At 40.5% G+C, this 27130-nt stretch overlaps 1 protein-coding gene across 1 annotated transcript; it reads left to right on the top strand.

The window, feature by feature from the left end:
* Positions 1–1547: 1547 nt before the first annotated feature.
* On the top strand, positions 1548–17294 carry LOC149818374 (period circadian protein). Its single transcript, XM_089984764.1, has 4 exons — positions 1548–1840; positions 2454–2553; positions 3622–4008; positions 16988–17294. Exons 1-4 carry the CDS (start codon positions 1734–1736, stop codon positions 17117–17119), a joined length of 726 nt encoding a protein of 241 aa, XP_089840890.1. The 5' UTR covers positions 1548–1733; the 3' UTR covers positions 17120–17294.
* Positions 17295–27130: the final 9836 nt, after the last annotated feature.

The raw sequence follows: 27130 nt of genomic DNA, 5'->3' as shown, positions 1-27130 counted from the left end.
TGTGGCTCTGTAACAATGCTTATATCTACCCAAATCTCTTGATATAATGGATCTGGTTTTGTCATACTTAGATTCATTTAGGCCATTAAGTGTCAGTTGGATACATTTTTCAATTTCGAAAATAATTAAAGTTTGAACTCTCTAAACCTATTAAATGATGCCTAAGCTGGCTTATTTACAAAATAAATAAATTGTTTCAAAGATGCAGGCATTAAAATTTGAATTTTAAACTTATTACTTGCAAGACAAACATTTCAATTATCTGCATTATGTGATTAAAATATATGCAAAATATATTTAGTATTAGTTAAGAAACTTACACAAGTTTAGCTGAGTTATACACATATTGTTCATTTCAGCTTGCTGAGCCTCCTCCACAAGTTACACCACGAAAAAAAGACCACTTTGGCCGAAAATTTGAAAAATGTTTTGTTTGGATTCTTTACAAATAGGCACCTAATATATGCAAAATTATGTTTAGCCACCTCAATTTTCAAATATTTAAGATAACCATAGGTGGGCAACAGGTCGGTCTGGTCTGGCTGGTTAATGGACCGGGCTGGCTCAGTCAAAGTCCGGTTCAAACTGACCCATTAGAAAACCCTCAGCCCACAGCCCCGCATTAGGTCATTGAGCTTCATCAAGCTAGGTTAGGCCACCCTAAGGGGGGTTGGCATAGTGGGGTGGGGTCTTGGCTGTTAGAGTGACAGTAAAAGTTCAATTTTCAAGCTAGGTTGGCATATGTGCAAACTAATATGTAGCATAGGCCCCGGTGGTAGGGGTCTAGCCTCAAAGTTTTATTCTGCGTGACGACTACTGTAGGTATGACAGGCTGAGCGTGCGCAACCAGGTCTTCATATCAGGTGGAGTTTTTTTGAGTTATAAATAAAGAAAAGCTACATCGGGCAACGCGTATATATATATATATAGAGAGAGAGAGATGCATAGCATAGCATAGCAACGCAATCCTTAGGTTTGCAGCTACGGCTGAAATCACACTGGCCATTGGTCACGCGTGTGATGAAGGGCCAACATGCAAAACAACACAAAAAATGCTAATTTTAGTGTTTTCCTTATTTTTTTTGCTGCAGCGCAGTTTCAGGATGCGACTAGCGTGTGATGAAGGATTGGTTATATGTTCTCTGGGAACACGCACTGAGCTACAGTGCGTGTTTTGGGGTTCCCACGGTGTACCGGTGCACAGTTTATCCGCTTGCAGGATGTGCAGTTGGGTGTACGGTGCATCCATCGTGATACTCAGTAGAACTTCGAAACATGTACTGTAGCTACAGTGCATGTTCCTGGAACACGCAACACCCTCTTAGCAATGTGCCTGGTCTTAAACAAAAGAAGTGTTAGACGGTTTCAACCGCTGCAGGTCCCAGTGAAACTGGGATCTTTAGCGGTGGTACAAAACCTGCTGGATTTTGATGTTTTTTGAGTATTTTTTGCGGGAAAATATTGAACGTCCATTACACGCGTGATGGACGCTCAAAAACATCCAGTTTTCATTGTGCACCTATGGATTGTATGTATATAGGTTTTCATCCAGTTTTGAGGGAGCGAGCCCGCAGCCCGGTTCGAGTTGGGCCAAGCCAAAAGTCCTGTTCGGACCGAGCTGGCCCATTGCCCACCTCTAATTTCTTTCCTCTCCTTTCCCCAAATCATCAAAGCGAGCGAAATCTCTCTGCGTCTCCGTGACTAAACCGCCTTTCCTCCTTCGGCATCGAAGAATGAGGGTCGCTCAGAAGGTCATCTTCCTCTGCAGAGACGATAGAGGCTTTGGGAAGTCTATGGCGAACTCCCTCCAACCAAACCCCAACTCCCAACTCAAGAGAACGTATGAACAAACCTCCCCCTCCATTTTCTTTTACAAATTTCCTTGATTATTATTAATTTTCTCTCCATAAGTAGTTATTCATGCACAAATTTGGATTCGGATCATAAGGAAAAGATTGTAATCGAGAAAAAATAAAAACCCATGTTTTCTGTTTGGTTTTGTATCTCTGAGTTTCCCCTTTGATGGACTTGCGTGTTGTAAGGGTGTGATTGGATGCACCCATTTATCCGGAAATCTGGAATTATCGAGATATCCCATCACTCTACGATTTCATATCTAAGGGGGGTGCTTGGATGCATCCACTTATATTTTTCCTAAAAGAAGATGCACCCACCAATCCAGAAAAAATAGATAAGTTGGGACATTGCATTTTTGCAACTTATCGAGCATTTCAAGATAAATGGGTGCATCCAAACACTCCATAAAAAGCGTTCTGGATTTCTGGGTGAGAACTATCATTGAATCCGGTTGCCTTTTTTGATATTTCGTAGTCTATAGTGGGTTAAATAGGTTTCACTTTTCTTTATTTTGATTGCCATCGTTATTTCTCGAATTTTACTTTAAATTTCTTTTCAGCATAGTGTTTTGTGTACGGTGGTTTGTGTTTTAACAGTGAATCATCATTTGAGCTCTCGCTGGAGAGCTATGGGATAAGAGATACCAAAGCATTGGGGGATCTTATCAACTTTGTCGATGCTTGTGGTTTGCCTCAGGTGCGTTGGGGACATACCATCTATTTCTCAATTTTTTTACCGGTTGTCTGCTTCTATTTCCTTTTCTATAGCATCCATTTTATGATGGTATCATGTTGTTGATCAGGAAGCATGTGGCACTTCAATTATCCAGTTATTTTAAGAACCCGAAGTATTTGAATGTCTGGTTCACACACCCTTGTGCAAAAAAAAAAGTGGTAGGTTGTCGTACAGCATTATGCTTCATAATGCTATATGCCCAGCTTATTCTAGTTTTCTGTATGAGTGAGTTTATCCAAACATGCCCTACGTGTAGTTAGAATAATATGGTAATAATAAAGTTAAAAAAAGATAGTTTTGTTTAGACATACATGTTAGAGGGACACATTCAAGGATGCCTTTGAGCGAGGAACTATGCTGATGGTTTCAATAATTAAGATTTGGTCTGATGTAATGGTTTATACATTTCTCCTTCCTACTAATACCAGTACCAGTAGCTACAATGACATATGCTGGCAACACCTCTAATGGGAATTTTCAGTGAAAAAGCTATATACTAAAAGAACTAAATAAGAATGGGATAAGTATGGGCCTAGGGATTCTTTTATATGGCCATTAATAAACCCCATGGCTCAACAATGGAAAATGCGAAAAACTGTAAGTTGGTATCGTCCGGCAAGAGGTGATTCTCTTGTACCATTTGGCCTCAATGTGTGTGACTGCCTCAAGCATAGATGAAAGGTCGATTTTGAGTTGGTTTTCTCATCCGAGTACCTTATTCATCAATAGTATTCTAGCATCAAGCTCACCTCACCTAGAACTGGTCAACCAACCCCACCAGTTTCTGGTTGTCAGAGCTAAATGGTACCATGACATTAGTGTATGTACCAGCTTGACTCCTACTATAATGGACTATGAAACAATTCTTAAGCATGTGGCAATCATGCATGATATTCAGAAAGAACCACACCACAAAACTTGCTGACCTAGCCTTTAGGCATCACGATTTATTTGGGGTCACCATCATTGTTCAAATAAGAGAGAACTTTTCGTGTCATCTTCACAAAGAAGAATGTTATCTGTTTTCAGGTGTCCATATTGCTTCTGCAGAACTATGAGCCTCCAATTGCTGCATGTGCTGTCAACGAGGTGTTAAGGTTTATCATGAAAGAAACATCCACTGATATGCCTATGTTGATATTGCCCACTGTCATAGCAGCTTCAAAGATCAGCAGTACAAATAAAAGTCCTGCAACAACTGACAAGAAGGTTACTCTCTATGTAGCTGCGCTTGGTCCATCAACAGATTTTACTCAAGCTATGGTTAGAGGGATGCAATGTGTACCACCATTTTTGAGAGTGCAAAATGAACCTCTGGCTTGCTTGTTGCAAATTGTACCTGTGTTGAAGCTTCCAGCTGTTCTTCTGGCTGCAGCAACTAATATAACCAGAGAATCCTTGGATCAAGAACTCGAGGTATAAATATCTTAATTTTCTTGCTACATTAGCTTCTTTTGAGTTAAGTTCTCCTGGAGATTTTCAGAATAATGACAATTATGCATAGATTAAAATTAGTTTCCCTATATAATTGCTTGAAGCTAGTCCCATAGGTAAGTCTGTTTGGTTATGGAAAAGAAGATTAGAGCGCATCTATATTAACCAGAGTGGCATCAATATTCTTAATTTTTTTACTGTTGAAGATCCATTCCATGGACATTCTTATTATACAAAGCCAGATCAACTCAATGCTTGAACTCATCCTGGTCAGCCTGACCGTGGTCTACACCAACTTAATCCAACCTGACTTGAATCAATTGACACATAAGCAACTCCATATTACATTTACGCAAATGTGGTAACAAATTTAGAATTACCAGATTGACCTGATACACAAAGCACTAAGTCACTAACCATACCTTACGTGAGCCTGGACAATGGTCACATACAACTCTACCAAATGCTTGTTAGATTTCATACAACCCAAAGTTTCATCATGCGTGAAGAGTGAAGAACAAAGAAAGAGAAGGAGCTGCAGAGAAAACCTAATTCCCAATACAGGAATCGGCTATTGAACCTCTCATTATATGCTATTAGTGATACAAAAGATTTTAGGGTACTAAAATACCCTTTTATAATACAAAACAATTACATAGGTGCCATTAATGAGATAATATAACATGTGATTATGTATTCGGGTCTGGACCCCCTGACCCGAGACCTGAATACACATCTTTTCACCCTCCCTCAAATTGTGCATGGTTTTGAACCATGAACAACTTGCCTTTTAACATCCAAAACCTGTCTTTAGTCAATCCTTTTGTGAATATATCAGCCACTTGATTAGTAGTCCGTACAAATTTAGGCTCAATCTTCTTCTCTTCTACCTTTTGTCTCACAAAGTGTTGATCTATTTCGATATGTTTGGCCCGACTGTGATAAATGGGATTGAAGGACATATTGATGACACTTTGATTATCACATAAAAGGAGGGATTGAGAGATCGATTCTCACACTTCTATCAGCAAGTGTCTAATCCAAGTAGCTTCAGCAATAGCGACTGCCATTGACCTATACTCGGCTTCTGTACTTGATCTAGCAACAACCTTTTGTTTCTTACTACTCCAGGACACCAAATTCATCCCAACAAACACACAATAGCCAGATACATATTTGCGTTCATCTGGATCCCCCGCCCAGTCTGCATCAGTATAGACAATAATTTCATGTTCATTTTGCTCATTTGTCCTTTTTTTGTACAAAAGGCCATCCCCAACCATTCCCTTCAAGTACCGAAGTATCCGTTTAACCGCTTCCATATGTTCTTCACGCGGCTCATGTATGAACTGAGAGACCTGATTTACTGAGTAAACAATATCAGGTCTAGTGAAAGTAAGATATTGAAACATGCCTATGATGCTACGATATTTTGTAGGATTCTCATATAGATCTCCATCTTGAGAACTAAGTTTCTGGTGAAGGATGCTGGGAGTTCCCAAGGGTTTGCAGTCTTTCATACCTGTCTTATTGAGCACATCAATAGTGTACTTATGTTGGGTGAGAGTCATTCCTTCAGAGGTACTGTCAACTTCAACTCCAAGGAAGTATCGAAGTTTCCCAAGATCCTTCATTTTGAATCTCTAATTCAAGAGATGTTTGACCTTCTCAATATGAACTTTGGAATTACATGTGATGATAATATCATCCATATATATTAACAGTAGAGTAACCACATCTTGGTTCTTGAATATAAACAAAGAATGGTCAAGGAGAGATCGCCTAAAACCATATTTTTGTATTTCAAGAGAGAAACTATCAAACCAGGAATGGGATGTCTGCTTCAATCCATATATCACTCTCTTTAATTTGCATACGTATTTGGTAGGATTTCCTTCTGCATAGCCAGTGGGTTGTTCCATGGATACTTACTCCTTCAAGTTTCCATGGAGAAAAGCATTTTTGACATCAAGTTGACTAATTGTCCACTGATGTTCAACAACTAAAGATAGTATGATTTTGATTGTCCCGATTTTCACAACTGGACTAAAAGTCTCATCATAATCCTGTCCTTGCTTCTGTGTAAATCCTTTTGCCACAAGTCTCGCCTTGTACCGTTCTATAGTCTCATCCGATTTGTACTCTATTTTGTACACCCATTTTGACCCAACTACATTTCTGTCAGGTGGTCTGGGAACAACATCCCAGGTACCACATTCATGTAGAGCCTCCATTTCTTCATTCATTTCTTCAATCTATCTTTTAGAATTTGCTGCTTGAGAAAATGTTGTGAGTTCATCTTCCTTGCTCAAGGCAGTTAGAAAAAGTTGAAAGTCAAGTGAAAAGTTTTCATAACTGACCCATCTTTCTATCAGATGACGAGAGCGGGTGGGTCTACTAGTGGATATAGAAGGTGTACCCATTTCCTGATTAAAGATAGGAGGTGCATCCCTTTCTCGTCGGGTATAAACAAGACCTTTATACCTTTCTAGACCCAAGGATGGCTCTGTACTCTCCTGTGCAATCAACCTATCAGCAGACATAGCTTCTTTATCCTTTTGATCACAATTTGAAGAACATATATCACTAGTACCAGAGAAAAGCTCAGAATTCAACCAAGGATGATAGACCTCAACTTTGAAATTTGATTCAGAAGGAGTAATGCGTCGATGATCAAAATTCAATTCATCAAAGATAACATTTCTTGATATTTTGATGTGCTTGCTCATGGGATCATAGCACCTGTATCCTTTATAGTCATCTGCGTATGCCACAAACCTGCACTTCAAGGCCTTGTCATGAGACTTATGTCTCATCGAACTATCAATACGAGCATAACATACACAACCAAACACGCGCAAATCATGATAGTTGGGCTGAACTTTAAATAGGGAAAAATAGGGAGATTTGTTCTCCAAAATAGTCATGGGTAATCAATTTATCACATGAACTGCTGAATGAAAAGCTTTTGTCTATAGAGTAATCGGAAGATTACTATCATGTATCATACTCATTGCACTCTCAACAATATGGCGATGCTTCCTTTCAGCAATCCCATTCTGCTGAGCTGTATGAGGGCAAGACATCCTTCGCTTTATTCCATTACTTTGAAGAAAATTAGTAAAATCGCTTGAAGAGAATTCACCTCCTCCATCACATTGGAAACAAAGAATGTTTTCAGAAAATTGATTTTTGACAAAGGTGTGAAAATTTTGAAACAACTTGAAGGTCTCAGACTTGTGTTTCATAAAGAAAATCCAAGTATAACGAGAATAACTGTCAACAAATATAAGATAATATCTAGTTCCAGATAAAGAAGCAACTGAGGCAGGCCCCAAACATTAGAACAGATAATCTCAAAAGGTCTTGAAGCTCTTTTATTGATAGAATGAAAAGGTAAAACATGACTCTTACATAAGTGACAACTAGAACATTTGTTGTCATTGTCATTTATTCCTAAACTAGACTTGGGGATGAGGTTATTTAAAACAAGCTTCTCAATGAAATTGCTACTGCAATGACCTAAACGACCATGCCAAATATTTGGCTTATTAGATTCAGAGACACTAAAAACACATGTGGAACCATTGAGGACGACAATGAGGAGAGCTTCAAGTTTGGGTCAACATAGTGGACACGAGAGGAAGGATCTTCTTGAAAAACATACATATTGCCTTGTCGTTTTCCTTTAGCGAACGTCTCCATCTTGCAGAGATCCTTGTCAAGAACAGAAGAGAGAGTAAATTCAGCTGAAGCATTGGTATCATCAACAAGCTTGGAAACATAAACAATATTTTTCTTGATGTTGGGAGCATAAAGAACCTTTGAAAGGCTGGGAGAGGACTTTGTCATGGGTATAACAAAATTTTCAATATGAGAGATAGAATGGTGAGATCCATCCTCATTGACTATACTATTTCTACCAATGTAAGGAACAAGGTTTAGGAGCTTACCTGCATCGCCAGTAACATGAGTTGCTGCCTCAGAGTCCACATACCAAGTACCTTCCTTATTCTGTTTCAGGTTTAATCCTTCCAGGGCAGACAATAACAATTTTTTTACTTCTTTGCTGGCCTTTGTGCTATTTGTTCTTCTCTGTGCTTCAGTCTGTGCTGATTTTCCTTTATTTAGGGGATTAAACCAACAATTAACTTTGATGTGTCCCCTTTTATTACACAGAAAACAAGTAGGAATTGGCCTCTGTCGCTGTGAGTTGGGATGTATGTTGGGTGTAGGTAATAGTCCTCGGCCTCCTTGTCCACTTCTTCCTTGTCCTCCTCTTCCATTAACAACATAATTTCCTCGTCCATAGACTACCCCTGTGGCAAGGACCTCTTGCCTACCTGTATGCATATGTGATTCTTCAGAAAACCCTTTCAGGTTCATCTCATATTGAAGTAGTTTGCCACGCAGGACTTCAAATCTGGGCAGATCAGGTAGACACAACAAGGAAGTAACAATCATATGATGCCCCAATCCACTCAGAGTTTGTTGTACCATATCTTTATTAGTCACTGCACACCCAACCACTGCTAATTGATCTGTGATGATCTTCAATTTGTTTAAGTATTCCATGATAGTCATGGAGTCCTTTCTTAACATCTGAAATTCTCTTTTAAGAAATACAATCCTGGCCTGAGAAACCTGTGAATATGTCTGAACTAGTCTGTCCCAAAGTTGCATGGCAGTGCAATCATCTGGAATTGCCACAAGCACTTCTTGTGACAATGTAGAGGTAATGTAAGCAACTAACACCTGGTTTCTTTTCATCCAAGCCACAAATTCAGGATTTCTAACATATACTGTGATAGATGCTGCTTTATTGTCCTTTTCTTCACGTGATATAAACTCTGGAGGAACTGGAACAGATCCATCCAGATGTCCAGAAAGATCCTGACTCCTAATGAAATGAATGATTTGCCTCTTCCAAGTCAGAAAATTGGAATTGTTTAATTTTTCAGACACGAGTTGGCTAAGAAAGTTTGAGGAAAGGCCAGACTGAGAAGGAAATGTATCCATGTTTTATGATAAGAATAAGGAGAATGTGTCCAGCACATAGCCCGATGATAGCTAAGAAGTCGATATATAGAAAAACAGCTTTCAATTCCAAGGTAATCCCCGCAGCCTCTTACCCCCCCTTTTTTTTTGCTGTTACTGACAAAGTAGTCACGTAGATGACAAAAATAACTGGAACTTCTTTTCCCTTTTTTTTTTTTGCAGAATAACTATACCGGGCTATGCGAAGAACAATAAACAATAATCAAGAAAAAGAATCTGATATCCAACTTAGATGTAATATTGAATTCAGATCAGATCTGTAACTATCCAGACTTGAAAGAGGGTATCACTAAGAACAAAATTTTAAGAGAAACACATAAATGAATCTCAGACCCGATTTTGATTTAACACATTCAAGGGTAAAATAATAAAAATATCGAACTACAGATGGAGTCAGATCTGAATCTGATCATATCTGATCAACAGGGAGAAAAACGAGATTGATAGACAGCCGATTACCTGATCCGATATGATTCTGAGCAACAGATTGATTTAAAACAGACTGAGATTAAGAAAAGAAAAAGGGAATCACGCAGAAACTTTCAATAAGCGAAGAAGCAGGATGATTACAGAGAAGAAGCAGTAGAGAGACGCAGCGTAAATGATGATATCGACGATGACGATAATGACGAGAGAAAAAGAAAAGAAAAGTGCAGGCACGAAGAAGAAGAGATAAACAAAATCGATTTTCTGCCTTGTGAGGCTAATCAGTCTTTTTAGACTTACCTTTGGAAGCGATCCCAGATCCAGCTCTAGCGTGGCTCTGATACCATGTTAGATTTCATAAAACCCAAAGTTTCATCATGCGTGAAGAGTGAAAAACAGAGAAAGAGAAGGAGCTGCAGAGAAAACCTAATTCCCAATACAGGAATCGGCTATTGAACCTCTCATTATATGCTAATAGTGATACAAAAGATTTTAGGGTACTAAAATACCCTTTTATAATACAAAAAAATTACATAGGTGCCATTAATTAGATAATATAACATGTGATTACGTATTCGGGTCTGGACCCTGACCCAAGACCCGAATACACATCTTTTCAATGCTGACTCACTAACTCAACCCCAAAGGAAATTTTACACGTTCTAGATTGTAAATAAGAGATAAAAGTTGTAATTTACCTGAAGTTGGAATATGATTGTCGTCATTAAGTATTTACAAAGTGTAAATGCATGCAACAAAAAATATAGAATCATTGGCTCACTGGAAAATATCAATTCTTCTATTTTCTTTTATGTGCCCTTTGCCGTGGCTGTTAACCATGTTCTTTAAACTCTCTTCCTATACTCCACATGCTAGAACAAATTGAGACCAATGGTTCCCGTGATAAAACCAATTTTCTCTCTCTTTTTTTGAATAATAGAGAACTGAATCAATGGGTTGTTAAAATATCACTTGCGTATGGATCTGGATCCAGATCCATACGCATGATATGTTTAATGAACACATGCTGAATATTGCTTATTAATGGCATCCTTGTAATATCTCTGATATTACAAGGACCATTGTATGCATGTTTGATTTATAAAAGGATTAGGGCTTGGAGGTCGAGCAACATAGAGCCGCCCCAACCATTGATTATTTCTCTCTCTCTCTCTCCTTGTTTACTGTGGAAACTGTACCAGATATCAAATCTGATATGGTATCAGAGCTTTAGCCATCCTGTGCGTGAAGAAATTCTGAAACAGCAGATTGTGAACAACAACGCGTGAACAACAGAACAACGTGCTCGATCCTTTCGATCCTCCTCCATGGTTTCAGCGTGAACAACAGCACTGCATGAACAGCAGACCGTGAACAACACTCTTTGATGTCCCATCTTCTGAAACCCCTCATCAGCGTGAACAACAATCCCTCATCAGCGTGAACAGCAGTCTTTGAAACCCTTGATCTTTTGAAAGTTGGTATCTTTCTTTCTCCATCAGCGTGAACAGCAGCACTGCATGAACAACAGACCGTGAACATCACTCTTTGATGTCCCATCTTCTGAAATCCCTCATCAGCGTGAACAACGTGCTCATCCATCCTTTCTTTCCTGTTACTCATATTTTTTATTTATTCTCGCTCATTTTTGTTATTCTTGTTCATTCTATCGTCTGTGTTGGTTCCATTTTTTTTTCTAAACATCACCGACTGTTGTTCCCCCTTTTTTTATTTCAAACCAGTTTTTGATTCCACAAGTTTCCCTTCCTTTCTTTACAGTTTTACTGATTAATTACAATTTTACTGATTAATTAAGTGATCTCAAATCTGTTTATTTCTTTTCATTCATCTTGTTTGCTTATTCATTATTCCGTTGATATGGATTACTCTTTGTCTTCGTCATCCAGTCCCTCTGCCAATTTCTTGAGTCAGCTCGTTACAGAAAAACTTACTCATTCTAATTTTTTGACCTGGAAGAGGCAAATTCTTCTTTTTATACGGAGTCAGGATCTCGATGAACATTTGGATGGTTTAGTTCCTATACCACCACGGCTTATTTTGCAGGAAACCAAGGATGAGAAGGGTGACACAATTACCATTTCCATTAAGAATCCAGAGTATACAACTTGGAGGAAGCGGGATCAGTCTTTGGTTGCTTATATTACGTCAACACTCTCTCAAGAAGTGTTGGTTACTCTTTCAGATGATTGCACTGCGGCGGATCTGTGGAATAAGCTGTCTCAGACATACTCTCAGATATCAGAAGCCCGCGTTATGTACTTAAAAAATGAATTTCAAAGTTTGAAGAAAGGCTCCATGACAGTCATGGAATACATAGGCCGCTTGAAGAGTATTACTGATCAATTGACTGTTGTTGGAAGTGCTATTGCAGATAAAGATAAAGTTCAACAACTTCTAAATGGATTGGGTCTTAATTTTGACATGTTCACCACAGCTTTATCATGCCTTCCTCACTTGCCCACTTTTGACGACCTCCAAGCGAAACTTCTCCAGCATGAGATGATTATGAAGCAAAGGGCAGAAGGAAATGAATCAGCTCGTCCTCATTCAGTTTTGGCCATGGACACTTCTGTTGGTTTTGGACGAGGGAATGGCGGGCATCAAGGAGGCAGAGGCCGCGGACGTTTTGGGCAGGGAGTACGTGGTATCTTGCATACACCTAATATTTCAAGGATTTTTAATACAGGAAATCAGAGGAGAGTGCCCACTTGTTTCTTATGTAACAAAAAAGGACATGTGAAAGCTGATTGTTGGTTTAATCTACAGAACAGAGGAAAAATAAACAAAATTGAGAATAAATCAGCTACCACTGTGGACACAAAAGTGTCATCCACAGATGTGCAACAACTTTTGTTATCAGCATTGTCTCAGATGACGATCAAGCAAAATGAACAAGGTGAATGGTATGTTGATTCAGGTGCCGCCACACATGTTACGGGTAATGCGGGTAAGTTATCTCACTTATTGCCTTATTTTGAAAAAGGTAGTATAGTTACGGGAGATGGAACTTATCACTCCATTAGTCATACTGGTAGTGCACATATTCCTATGTCAAAGTCCTCACTTCACTTGTCCAATGTCCTTCTTGCTCCTAATATTAAAAAGAGCATTGTTTCTGTAGCTAAACTTGTTGACGATATGAATTCTTCCGTCGAATTTACTCCCTCTTCTGTTTATGTTAAGGATCTACGAACGAAGGAGACGTTCGCTAAGGGGGAGCAACAAGGAAACATGTACGTCTTCAAGGAGATCCCTTCAATGTCTTCGTCTTCAGTTCCAGTTCTCCAGTTGAAGTCGTCCAAGCATCCTTCAGTGTCTTCACCTTCAGAGTCTTTGTTTTTCCCTTCATTAGAAGTTTTTAATTCATCTCATTATAATAAGTCAGATATTTGGCATAGTCGTTTGGGACATTGTAGTCAGGGTTTCGTTGAAAATCTTGTATCTGATGGTCTCCTTCCAGAGTCTAGTTTATGTTCAATTTTTTATAATAATAATAAATGTTCTTCATGCAAACTCTGCAAAAGTCATGTTCTTCCTTTTCATATTATAAATAAAAGAGCTTCAAAGCCATTTGAGATTATTTGTTCTGATGTTTGGGGACCTGCACCTATTCCTTCTCTTTCTGGCAGTCGTTACTATGTTATCTTTATTGATTCTTATTCCCGTTATACTTGGATATATTTCTTAAAACACAAGCATGAAGTTTTTAAAATATTTCGGGAATTCCATTCGATGGTCAAAACCAAGTTTGCTTGTGATATTGTGCATTTTCAATATGATGGTGGAGGAGAGTATTCATCGAACGAGTTTATTGCCTTTCTTCGGGATAAATGAATAAGTCGACAGGTTTCTTGCCCTCATACTCCTCAACAAAATGGGGTTGCAGAGAGGAAACACATGCATATTGTAGAGAGCGCGATGAGCATGTTACATGATAGCAATGTGCCCGTTAGTCTCTGGACAGAAGTTTTTCACACATCTGTTCATATCATAAACCGTCTTCCTATGACACTTTTGGATCGGAAATCTCCCTATTATACTTTATTCGGGCAACATCCCTCTTATGATGAGCTGCGTGTTTTTGGTTGTGTATGTTATGTACATGTTGATTCATCTCTGCGAAATAAGTTTCAGGACAAGGCTGTCCAGTGCAGATTTGTTGGGTATGCAGATGAATACAAAGGTTATCGATGCTATGATCCTACTACAAAACGTATTAGGACCTCCAGAAATGTTTTTGACGAACGAAACTTTCAGGTCAATGACTCTGCAGTGTTGCCATCTCGAGAATTAGAAGTATATGATCCATGGATGAGCGCAGATCTTTTTGCGAATACAGGAAAAACATGTCAGACAAATTGTCCTTCCTTCGGCTTGAGTAGGAAGTTGAATGACTCACAGATGCATGTTGAATTATCTCCAGTTGGGTCAACCCCAGTAGAACGCTTCTCTGGGCAGATATACACTAGACGGGACAAAAGTACAGAGCCGAGGAATGTGGAAAGCATCGCCAATGATCCGGCTCAAAGGTCGTCACGCATTAAGCATCCTATTCAACGATGGGTGAGTTATGAGACCTTCTCCCTTGATTTCCAGTTGTTTATGTCTCAGCTCACAAAACAGAATGAACCCACTTGTTTTAATCAAGCTCTTCAATTCTGCCATTGGACTGAAGCTATGAATGAAGAAGTGGAAGCTCTTCATGAATGCCAGACTTGGGAAATAGTCCCTCGGCCAGAAGGAAAGAATGTAGTTGGCTCAAAATGTGTTTATAAAACAAAGTATAAGCCTGAAGGAAGCATTAACAGATATAAGGCACGACTTGTTGCTCGCGGATTCACACAACAACATGGTGAAGACTACGATGAAACTTTTAGTCCGGTAGTCAAAATGGGTACTATTCGTATCATCATATCCCTAGCAGTCGATCGAGGTTGGAGCCTTAGCCAGATGGATGTTAAAAATGCATTTTTGCATGGAACTTTAAAGGAAGAAGTGTATATGGAGCAACCTCCTGGTTATGCCGAGAAGGATCCTACTGCCTGAGTGTGCAAACTAAGAAAATCTCTGTATGGGTTGAAACAGGCGTCCCGTTCCTGGTTTGAAAGTTTCTCTATGCAAATTCAGAGTTATGGTTTTAGAAGATGCTCTCTGAATCACTCACTCTTTATTTACCAAAAGGCAGACATTGTTATACTTCTTATATATGTTGATGACATTGTGATCACTGGGAGTTCAGATAATCATGTGCAAGACGTGAAGCAGTTTTTAATGAAAACTTTCAAGATGAAAGATTTAGGGGAGTTGAGGTACTTTCTTGGTGTGGAAGTTGACAGACAACAAGACACATACCCGGGATGACGAATTGCAAACCAGTCAGTACTCCTAGTGTATTACATCAAAGGCTGAGCTCTGAAGATGGTCATCTTTGTGTCAACCCTACAACGTATAGAAGTCTCGTGGGGATGTTACAGTACTTGACCTTTACCAGACCTGATATAATTTATGCTGTCAATCAGGTATCCTAGTTTATGCATGCTCCAACGGAGGGTCATATGGAAGCTGTGAAGCGCATTCTACGCTATTTAAAAGGAACTATAGGAGACGAACGTGTTTATCGCAAGAACGATAATCTGCATAGAGGACATAAACTCATCACTTATACATACGCAGATTGGGCAGGGGATCCAGATGAGAGACGATCTGTCTCTGGATATTGTGTATATATTGGACACAATTTAGTGTCCTGGAGCAACAGAAAACAAAAGGCAGTGGCACGATCGAGTACAGAGGCTGAATACAGATCGATGGCTGCAGGCACGACGGAAGTCACATGGATTAGACACTTATTGAGTGATCTTGGGGAGACAATTATTCGATCTTTTCTTCTATGTGACAATCAAAGCGCAATAAACATTGCATGTAATCCTATCCAGCATAGCAGAACGAAGCACATTGAGATTGATCAACATTTCATACGGCAGAAAGTCGAGATGAAGGAGATAGAATTACGTCATGTTCGAACAGAAGATCAAGTGGCAGACCTGTTTACCAAGGGGTTAACAGGACGTCAATTTTGGCTATTGAAGAGCAAGTTGTACATGCTCCAAAATTACATACAACTTGAGGGAGGGTGTTAAAATATCACTTGCGTATGGATCTGGATCCAGATCCATACGCATGGTATGTTTAATGAACACATGCTGAATATTACTTATTAATGGCATCCTTGTAATATCTCTGATATTACAAGGATCATTGTATACCTGTTTGATTTATAAAAGGATTAGGAACATAGAGCCGCCCCAGCCATTGATTATTTCTCTCTCTCTCTCCCTGTTTACTGTGGAAACTGTACCAGATATCAAATCTGATATGGGTATCATGTTATGATAATCTCATGTTATGAAGCTTTGTGTGCTAGGCACGCTACCTATAACCCACCCTGTTCATTGTTCAAGGCTTCAGGCCCTTACAAGTGTAGTCAGGTTGTTTGGAAACTATGACATTTTTTTCTCTGAACCAGGACTAGCCACCTCACCTACTTTTGCCACGCGTATGAACCCAATTTAACTCTCCAATGCAGTGATCCAACCCAAGTTGGATAAGTGTATTGTTTAGTTCTGGAGTTTATAGACAGGGGCGAAGTAGTTTCAGCATAATGGCTAACAAAATTAGAAATAAAAACCTTTATTTAAAACTAAAACATTATATAGTGATGTGGTCCATGTCCACATGCATGTGACGTAATTATAGTATCTTTCACAGAGCGTATTTGAAATCAAGTCATCTGATTAGTTAGATATGGAACTTGGGCCTTGGTTTCCTGTTTGCCATCCATGTCTGTTATCTGATTAAATTTGTATTGTATATATTCATCTTCATTCCTCAGGAAGTATAGGAACAAATAATGGGCAGGTTTCTGCAATTTCAGAAAAAGAAACCAAAGGAAAATTATAACATTCTGAGTTTTTCTTCATGTAAACTGTATTGGATTTTTCAATATGGTTTTGAGGACAATGTTTTTAGATCCACATTTTCTGTGATTATGACTTTCGGAAACAAGGTCATAAGGAGATCAAAAGGGTGATAAGCTATGTATTTTTCAGTCATCTCTACTACAGGAAATTTTTGAAAACATTTTTGTAAAATTTCAGCTGCTTGCTAGGACATAAATCAGACTTCATGCTTTTCTTCTTGCTTTACATTCATATTTCCTCGTGCTTGGTCTTTGAGGATGTTAGACTTGCTGGTCAGTGAAAGCTTAAATGTGCAACTTCTGAAGTTTAGAAAAGGAAATATTGACATATAAGCTGCTAAATGACATATTAGTACCTTTAACGCAGGCTGCCACCCAACTCCCCAAGAATCTGAGATGTGCGTGCGCGTGTGTGTGTGTGTGTGTGTGCGTGTGAAAATTTGTGATGCTTTTCTCAATGTATCTTGCCTTTGTTAGGCACTCTTCGAACTAGGGGAGTTCTTGGCATCTCATGGAGGACTCTGCTTATGCAAAGACAAGATTAGTGGAAGCTTGACTAGTAAGAAAGTTAAGGTTGGCCAGGAAGCTTGGCGTGCATTATATGGTTAAAGACGCTTGGGAAACGTCATAACTCCAGCGTGCCAAGGTCAAATGAAGAGGATAAGAATGAAATGAGTGCAAGGATAGCACTGTTAGTCTGTTCAATTGTAATATTTCAGACGTTTTCAAGAATCTGTTGGAATCCTATCATATATTTAGCACAACCATGCCTGCTTCACTCCCAGTTTTTGTTCTCTTTTTTGCTTTTTCGTTTATTACACAGAAAACCTCCCACCAAGTCGGAAGACCTACCTCATCAGAAAGTTCTGCTGAGATATAGTCGCCACAACAAACAGCCTTAAACCCTTTGGCCTCCCTCTTGCCCACCAAGGAGCCTGCTGCTTCGCCCTTGTTAGGGATGGCTGTGGACCCGGCGGGGGTGGGGCACAAGGTCTCCACCCCTGCCCCATCTCAAAATTTTGCCCTCCATCCCCGCCTTCATCCCCATAGGAGTTTTGATTTTAACCTCCATCCCTGGTCCATTTTTTGTTTCATATCCTCCATCCCCAGCCCAAACAGGAAGAGGCCGGATGGGACACCATTTTTCTGATCTTTTCGCCACTGCTGCCTTTCGCCATAAAGGAGAGAAATGTGAGCTCGTGCGGTTTGTTAGAGGAATGAGGGGAATGAGAGATTTGAGAAAGGGTTTTAAGTTAAAGTTATATATATATTTTATAATATGTATAAAGGTATAATAGTAATCTCCTTTAACGGGGATCCACGATGGGGTGAGGCGGGGCAGGGCAAGAGTATCGCACGGTTTTTTATTTTAACCTCCATCCTCAGTCCATTCCCTGTTTCATGTTCTCCATCCCCGGTCCAAACAGGACGAGGCAGGGCAGGGCCCCGTTTTCCCCAGGTCCACTGCCATCCCCAGCCCTTGTGGTAAAGGACACCGAACTTGTGTATATGATATTTGTGGTCTCTTTGTGAGGATTGACATTTGGATTGCAGGATTCTAATGTTGTTGGAAGCATGAATAATGAAAAACACCTTATTTTAAGAAGAGTTGATCTTGAAGCCATAAGATCTGCCTCAATTTTCCAAAGAGAAAACTCTGATGCATTGAATCCACAAAGGTTTCTTTTAAGTCCACCTAAACAAAAAAAAAGAATACACATCTCAAAGAGATCTTTGAATCCACAAGGGTTTTTTAAGTCCACTTGGAAAAAGAAGCTCAAAGAGATCCTTGAATAGGCAAGAAAATGATCCAACTTCTAAACAAGATTTCTGGTCCGTATTAGGATTAGAGGCCTAATAAAACTGAAGCAGATCTAGTGGGAGGGACAGAACACTTTATAGAGTGTTATGCCCAACTAGAGGGAGCCACGAGAGGGTGGTGTATGTTCCCCCCCCCCCCCCCGATGATTCACTGAATTCCACGTCTGTGTTTGGGGCTTTGAATGAGCACCACGTATACAAACACATGAGGCTCGTATTCTCGTGTATGTTGACATAACTTTGCATCGAACTCTGGTGTTGTTGCAAAGACTTAAGTACCCTTGCTATTCTTCTCATAAAGTGATGGTTTGAGAAAATGACAAAAATGCCCTTCATTCAAAAAAGAAAAAACAAACAGTTCAAAAAAAAGACAAACATGTCCTCCATCCAAAAAGTCGAGGATGATGTTGACTCTTCAAAGTCTTCTTCTTCTTTCTCTGTTCAAAAAAAGGACAAACATGTCCTCCATCCAGAAAGTCGAGGATGATGTTGACTCTTCAAAGTCTTCTTCTTCTTTCTCCGTTCAAAAAAAGGACAAACATGTCCTCTATCCAGAAAGTCGAGGATGATGTTGACTCTTCAAAGTCTTCTTCTTCTTTCTCCGTAAAACACTGTAAAACCCTCTCTCTCTCTCTCTAGAGAAGAAATCAAGGGAGGCAAAGAGTTCTCCCTGGAGAAGGCCATGAACATCAACCCTCTCACTCTCTCTCTACTTCTGTGCACATACAATAGACGATCCTACATTGCTCCATCAAACACCGACCGACCTGCACACTGACTGTAGCATCGTTCAACTTGAAGAGTTGTGAAGTCTGATTCAGAGTTTTTGCCCTTACAGGAGAAGGGTTTGGGGGCTCCTCCTAGCGTGGGTAGCATCGTTCAACTTGATTCGTTGTCGAGCCTGATTTAGAGTTTTTGCCCTTACAGGAGGGGGATCCGGGGGCTCCCCCCGGCGCGGATCCAGGACCAATTTTTTTTGGGGCCTTTCAACAATGATTTGTAGTGTTATCGGGCTTTCCTACAACGATTTGTAGTATTTTCGGGTCTCCAACGAGCCTCACAATGATTTATAGTGTTATCCGGCTTTTCAATAGCGATTTGTAGTGTCTTCCGCAAATCGCTATAGCGATTTATAGTATTTTTGGATCTCACTATAGTGATTTGTAGTGTCTTCCGCAAATCACTATAGCGATTTATAGTGTTTTTGAATCTCACTATAGCGATTTGTAGTGTCTTCCGCAAATCGCTATAACGATTTATAGTGTTTTTGAATCTCACTATAGCGATTTGTAATGTCTTCCGCAAATCGCTATAGCGATTTATAGTGTTATTCAGTAAGCAAATTGCTGTAAATCGCTACCCGAATTAGGACCAACTTGTCAGGGTCATATCTCCCTAACCGGAGGTCATATTCCAAATCCGTAAAAAATGGTGTCTTCGTTATTGAGTCTAGTTTATTCTTGTAAATTTTAAATAATTTCTATTATCATTTTATTCCCCATTTTAACTAAAAACCAGACCCTTATTATTTTGTGTTATTTGAGTTGCACAACACCATTCTCGCTTGACATCCACATCTTGATTTTGGCATGCTCCATGTTGGATTTTCCATTGATTTCTTACAACCTTGCTTGGAACAAACATATGCCTTTCTCACCACGACACCCTGTGTATTTTTTGACCACAACACCCAGGACCCGTGCCGGGGGGAGCCCCCGGACCCCCCTCCTGTAAGGGCAAAAACTCTAAATCAAGCTCCACAACGAATCAAGTTGAACGATGCTACCCACGTTGGGAGGAGCCCCCAAACCCTTCTCCTGTAAGGGCAAAAACTTTGAATCAGGCTCCACAACGAATCAAGTTGAACGATGCTATCCACGTTGGGAGGAGCCCCCAAACCCTCCTCCTATAAGGGTAAAAACTCTGAATCAGACTCCACAACTCATCAAGTTGAATGATGCTACCCACACTGGGAGGAGCCCTCAGACCCCCCTTCTGTAAGGGTAAAAACTCTGAATCAAACTCCACAACTCTTCAAGTTGAATGATGCTACCCACACTGGGAGGAGCTCTCAGACCCCCCTTTTCTGTAAGGGTAAAAACTTTGAATCAGACTCCACAACTCTTCAAGTTGAATGATGCTACCCACGTTGGGAGGAGCCCCCAGACCCCTCTCCTGTAAGGGTAAAAACTTTGAATCAGGATCTACAACTCATTTAGTTGAATGATGCTATCCACGCTGGGATGAGCCCCCAAACCCTCCTCTTGTAAGGGTAAAAACTCTGAATCAGGCTCCACAACAGTCAATGTGCAGGTCAGTCGGTACTTGATGGAGCAATGTCAGATCTTCTGTTAGATGTGCATAGAAGCAAAAATAGAAGGGAGAGAGAGAGTGAGAGGGTTGATGTTCATGGCCTCCTCTAGGGGAGATTTTTTTCTCAGATAATCCTGCAGTGCAGAGACTGGGTTTTAAATAATCATCTTCAGGGCACTTAAGTCTTTACAACCACTCCTTTTCAAGAATCGTCATTTTTTTTGGCACCAATGGAGGAGAGGGTACTTAAGTCTTTGCAATCGCATCAAACTCCAATGCTAATTAATGCTGACAAACATGGGGATACGAGATGCACATGCTTCCATACGTGGTGCCCTTTGGGACCCCCGAACATGAGATGTAGCTAATTGCCCTGTTCGGGGGGGGGGGGGGGGGGGGGACATATAACCCCTATTGAAGAGGGGGCCCAGTGTACTGGCCCCCTCTTAAAAAGGTCTAGGCACGAACACAGAACCACACATCTAAAAAAAACAGAAATGACATGGGGGATTGAATTCTCGAGTATTGGAAAGTCTTTCGAGGCTTCTTCTTTAAGAGATCAGCTCCATTAATTAGTCCACTAATTGAGATCAGGTGCAATGTATGCACAGTTTTAAGTGTGCTGCTTCACTTGATCAGTGATCACCCATCATCTGATGTTGGCCCAGATCTCAAAGATGGTGTGTGGTTAGATGCAGTAGTAGCACACGAAAAGTATGCAATCACATTGCACCTGATCCTCTCTCTCTCTCTCTCTCTCTCTCTCTCTGTGAGTTGCGATTAGATCTGATTGTAACACCAGGTTAGCATCGCAGGGATGAATTTGACAGAGACTCGAGTCAGGAATGATAGTAGAAGTATGTATCCAAACGTTACTATGTTGAAAAGATGTAATTAATTACACACCTAGGTTCCTTGTTAAAATCGCTAAGGGGGGGTCACAAATCATGGTCGGACCACCCCCAGATTGGCTCCCTGAAAGGGAGATGGTATAGATCACATTGTATTTTGTTATACTTACAGTTTTAATGAATCTGGTTGGGGTCTGCCTAACCCCAGCTTGCCTTTGAAAGAAAAAAAAAAGTTGAAAGGATGTAATTCCAAACCCATAGGTGTGCACCCCTTGCAACAATATTACGGGCTTATTTTTTGAAGCCATCTGTTGCAGAAGGCCAACCTGTGCTGTTTATACTTCCTGGTGGACAACGAGGATATGAGGTTTCTACACTAATGAGCTTGCGAGAGAGCAAGGTGGTTCTGTGTTCCACATACCTGTGAGAGCATACAGCACAGTTCCATTACAAAAAAATAAAAAAAACATTGTAGTTGGCTCGCTGTAGTACAAGCAAAATAAAAACATGATAGCATACATACAGAAACAAAACCCACCACACGGGAAAGGCTTATATCCATTACCCTACACAATCTAAATATAATGACACCATACACATGGAGATGCAAAGGAGAAGGCTCATTTCATAGCGTTAACAAAAAAAGAACCTTATTTCATATCTCCATTACACTGAGTTCTCAGCCATAAAACATATACCGAGGCACGCCACAAGGACTCTCTAGAGCACGGTGTAGTGCTGCTTTTGTTTAGCATGATCAGCACGCTCAACCCCACGGGGAACGTGGATTGCGTGGGTTCCTCGGCCAGTATCGTGGTGGTGGTGGTGGTAGTGGTGGTGGTGGTGATGGCCGTGGCGGTGGCGGCAAGCACGGCATCCGCCGAGCTTCGGCACGGAAGAAAAAAAGTGCTGTGAGGGCAAGCATGGCAACCATCAGGCGGATCATGAAACCATTGCAGAGAACCATTTTGGTAAAGGTGCTTTGCTGCTGACTTCCCTTGTGCTTTTTATACAGAGTTCAGGGATGGATTCCACCTTCTCTGTTTTTGCATTATCTTGGTTCTTTCAGCAATGACAAAAGAGAGTAGTAGGTGGGGACAATGTGCAACTCGGCAAGTCATACCAAACAAAGTTTTTGAGTCAATGTCCACACGGATTTAGTATTCAAATTCCAGACTGGATTTTTATCTGATAAGGTCGTAACCCGGGCCATACTTGAGACTTCTTCTAGAAAGAATAAAAGAACTTTTGTTAAATATGATTTTTGGTGTTCTAAATCTTTAACGCTTCTATCAAAAAGGCCGAGTTTTTTTGCCATATTTTGTAATATATATGAGTTTCATTATACTTTTTGGTTTCCAAAGTTTTATTATTAAAGTATTCCAGTCAGAGTTCCTGCTTAAAACAAAAAATTGGTTTGACCTGCCGAGTACCTTAAAGTAAGCACGTACACAATCGGACTTTTCACACTGTACGTTGAAAGTCTGAAACTGCATTCAAGTAAGGTCGCTTTTTTAAAGACAAGTCAAGTAATGAAATAGAACCTTAGACTCTTAGAGCCAGTTGGATGCTTTCAACTTGCAAGTTCAGGTTTTGACGTCTTTGTCTCTCTCTCAGACAATCACTGTTCACCCTGTTTTATTTTTCTTTTTTTCTAAATTGCATAGACAATAGCCTTTCACCCTTGTTAATGTTCTTCTTCATCATGTTGATTACATTTCATTCTTAGTTGTCTTTATTCTTTTATTTTTCCCTTTAAAATATATAAAAAACAAAAAGAATCTGACTTGTCTGAGAGCAGGTTGTATGTTCCCCCCGGATCTTAAAAAAAGCAAGACTGCCCCCGTCAAACGGTCTAGGTCCCATCCCACTAGGCCAAACCCCTTGGATCAAGTTAGGTGGTGTTCTTGCTGGCCCCCTGATGCCTTTAATTTTGTTTTGGAGATACAATTTGCTTGGTAGTTTAATGTTTTGCCAACTGGTAGCTTATATGTAACGTGCACGTATTTGCTAATTTAGGTGTCATGAGAATTGTATATTGACCCAAGGGCGACTTATAAATGTTAGTATATTATTTTGGCGTTGACTAAAGATACAAAACTCAGTGGTCGTAGGATTCAAAAATATATTAAGTACATATAATTAAATTTAAGGAAAAAATAATACTTACTGTTCTCTCTCTCATACTTGCCATATTGTTTCCTTCTAAACAAGAGGTCTAATAAAACGGAAGCAGATCCAGTGATCGGGACAGAACACTTTACAAAGTGTTTGGACCAACTAGGGGAAGCCACCAATAGAAAAAAGGAACAACCCTTAAAGAGGGGGGCTCAGTGTACTGGCCGCCTCTTAACCCGAACACCGAACCAATGTTGTCAGTATCGGTATCTGTCCTGAATCGTTTGGCCGAGGATTAAGATGTATCGGCCATGCCATGCCATACCGATACTCAAGTGAATCGTTTTGTATGGGCCCAAAAACAATAAGTGTCAATCACAACGTGACAAGTGAAAACAATTAAAAAATATTAAAAAATTATTTTTTTTTGTATTTTTACATTTATTTTAAAAATAGCCCATTCAGGGGTGATGCGTATCGATTTTCTGCTGATGCAGCACGTATCGGCCGATAAGCACCGATATTAACAAAATTGCACAGAACCACTCACCTAAAAAAAACCAGAAATGTGATGGGGGGAGTTAATTCTCGAGTATTGGAAAGTCTTTCGAGGCTTCTTCTTCTTCATAATTTAAGATATCGGCTCCATTAGTCCGCTAGTTGAGATCGTGTGAAATGTATGCACACTTTTAAGACACCCACCATCTGATGTTGGCCCAGATCTCAAAGATGGTGAGTGGTTAGGAGCAGTAGCACACAAAAAATATGCAATCGCATTGCACCTGATCCTCTCTCTCAGACTTGAGATTAGATCTGATTGTAACACCAGGTTAGGGATGAATTTGACGAGACTCGAGCTAGGAATGAATTCAAACGTTACAATCTTCCATAGAGGTATGTATCCAAACTAAGTTGAAAGGATGTACCAATTACGGGGGCTCCGCTTGTCTGGTAGGAGTGCACGTCACCTTGTGTTGGGACGTTGCAGGTTCAAAACCCAACCGTATAATTGTATAATTGGTAGGGTCTGCCTAACCGCATCTTGCCTTTCAAAAAATAAACAAAAGGGTTAAAAGGATGTCATTTGAAACCCATCGGTGTGCAACCCTTGCCACAATATTACGGGCTATGTCACATAGGTGTCGGTGCGGATGCAGGTGTAGGTACCCGTGTGCAAGTGGCACTTTAAAAAAACTTGAGTGCGGGAGGATATATATATAATTTTTTTTTAACAGTTTTAAGTTAACACAATGTGTTTGCATTTATGTATTTATATATATATATATATATATATATATATATATATATATATATATATATATATATATATATATATATATATATATATATATATAATAAAAATGAACTTGATTAGAGTTAAGTGAATCTACTTTTGGATAGCAATGGACCTCAATATAATTTACCTCACCTAACACAAAGAAAGTTGTGTTTAAGTGTTGCACAGGCCTAGATGCAGGTTTGGTGCCCAGTTAGAAGAGTCCATGTTCTGTTGCATAAGGCTTGTACTTCCTGGAGGACAACGAGGATATGAGGTTTCTACACTAATGAACTTGCGAGGGATCAACGTGGTTTTCCTAGGTCGTCCATTAGAAAATAAAAATTAAAAAACATTGTAGTTGGCTCGCTGTAGTACAAGTAAAATAAAAACATGATAGCATATATACATAAACAAAACCCGCTGGGAAAGGCTTATATCCATTACCCTACAAAATCTAAATATAATGACACCATACACATGGAGATGCAAAGGAGAAGGTGTTGGGATAAACCACCACATTGGTGTTGTGGTTACCCACGATGTGGGTAACGCTCCCCATAAAGATGCTCCTTCTGTTAAACCCATCACCTAATAAAAGAGGAACGGTTGCTTAACTGTTCTCATTCGGTGATTATAAAAGGGAGTTTCATGAGCAACCCCCATAAGGGTGATATACAAAAACAAAAAATCGTGAGAGAAGCTTTTAGACTTTTTCCTCTCCATAAGGTCGATTTCCATCGAGAGGGAAAAGGGTCGACTCACCGTTGGCATTCGGAGGCCTGCGCTTGTGGTGGCTGCAGACCAGCTGAGTTGAAGGAAACCCCTCTCCGGTAACATCCTCCGCCCTCCGGCAATGACCGCCTCAGGTATGCATTCTGTGTGTTTGGTTTTGCAGGGACTCCGACCGGCTGGTGGCTGAGGCGTCGGTGACTCCAGACCGACGGTGAAACACAACCCAACAATGGGTTATGGGCCCACACCCCGCATCCGCTACGAGGTGTGCTCTGGCCGTCCGGCATGGTAGATCGTCGTGGGGCGATTCTACAGCCAGCCGGCGACTGTCGCCGTTGGGCGACAAAAAAAAAATTAAGGGGTTTCAGGTTTTTTCTTTTACCTGAGGCCATTGGGCTGCTGTATCGCCGGAAAACTGGAGTCTTCGACGGACGATTCGCCGGCATAAAAAACCATCAGTCGACGTGCGACATCCGGGACACACTGGCGTCCTATTTCAGGGCAGCAGGCTATGTCGGGCGGCAAGTTTTTGCCAGTGGTGCGTCGCCGGCAGGGCTCCGGTGTATGTCACCGTCGGGGCTCCTGCGTGAGACGTCGTCAAGCGGCGTGGGTCGTCGACAGGCGACGTTGGTCGCCGGCGGGCGACATTGGTCGCCGGCGGGCGACATTGGTCGTCGGCTATAAGATGGGGAAACCCCTCTTTTGAGAAAAATTGGGGTTTTCTGCCCCTTTTCAGTTTTTTTAACAGGTGGAACCAGATCAGGTCCGGTATTCGGTTCGGACTCAGATCGGGTTAATATCGGGTCCGACCGGATCAAGTCTAACCGGGTCTGACCCAGATCCATTATACCTAGGTCAGACCCGGATCTGGTTAGTATCGGGTCTGGCCTGGATCCAGATCAAATTGGGTCGGACCCAGATCCAGTAAATACTGGGTATGACCCAGATCCAGTAAATATCGGGTCCGACCTAGATCCAGTAAATATCGGGTCCGACCTAGATCCAGTTAATACCGGGTCCGACCCAGATCCAGTAGGGTCCAGACACTATTTGGCCAGAACCGGATCAGGGACTAATTCGGCCCTTTTTCGGGACCGGTTGAGAGACATTTTTGACTGGTTCCTTCCAGTTTCTCACCGATTCTGAGATGCTAAGACCCTGTTTTCTTAAATATAAGAGGATACAGAGATTTTGGCATACGGTTATAGGATTTTTATGAATTTTTGTTCATACTTGACATCGGTTCATAAGGTTTAGAACCAGTTTGGACCCATGGATGACAGGTTCAGGGTTGTTTTAGACAGGTTCAGAGTGCTTTAAGACCGATTCGTGATACATACAACTGGTTCAATTAGTTTTCGAACCATTTCGAAGGTCATATGACTGGTTCATTCGGTTTACAGACCATTTCAAGATATTGTTTTTTCATATTGGCATTAAGGATAGTTAGATGGCTTATTATTTTCATGTCACCAAAGTGACTGAAAACACGTATGTCATCAAAGA

Source organism: Nuphar pumila, chromosome 13 (genome assembly GCF_984573655.1).
Source record: "Nuphar pumila chromosome 13, dmNupPumi1.hap1.1, whole genome shotgun sequence".
In the NCBI taxonomy this organism is placed as follows: Eukaryota; Viridiplantae; Streptophyta; class Magnoliopsida; order Nymphaeales; family Nymphaeaceae; genus Nuphar; species Nuphar pumila.
The sequence above is the reverse complement of the archived record's forward strand: the minus strand, read 5'-3'. Positions and strand labels throughout refer to the sequence as shown.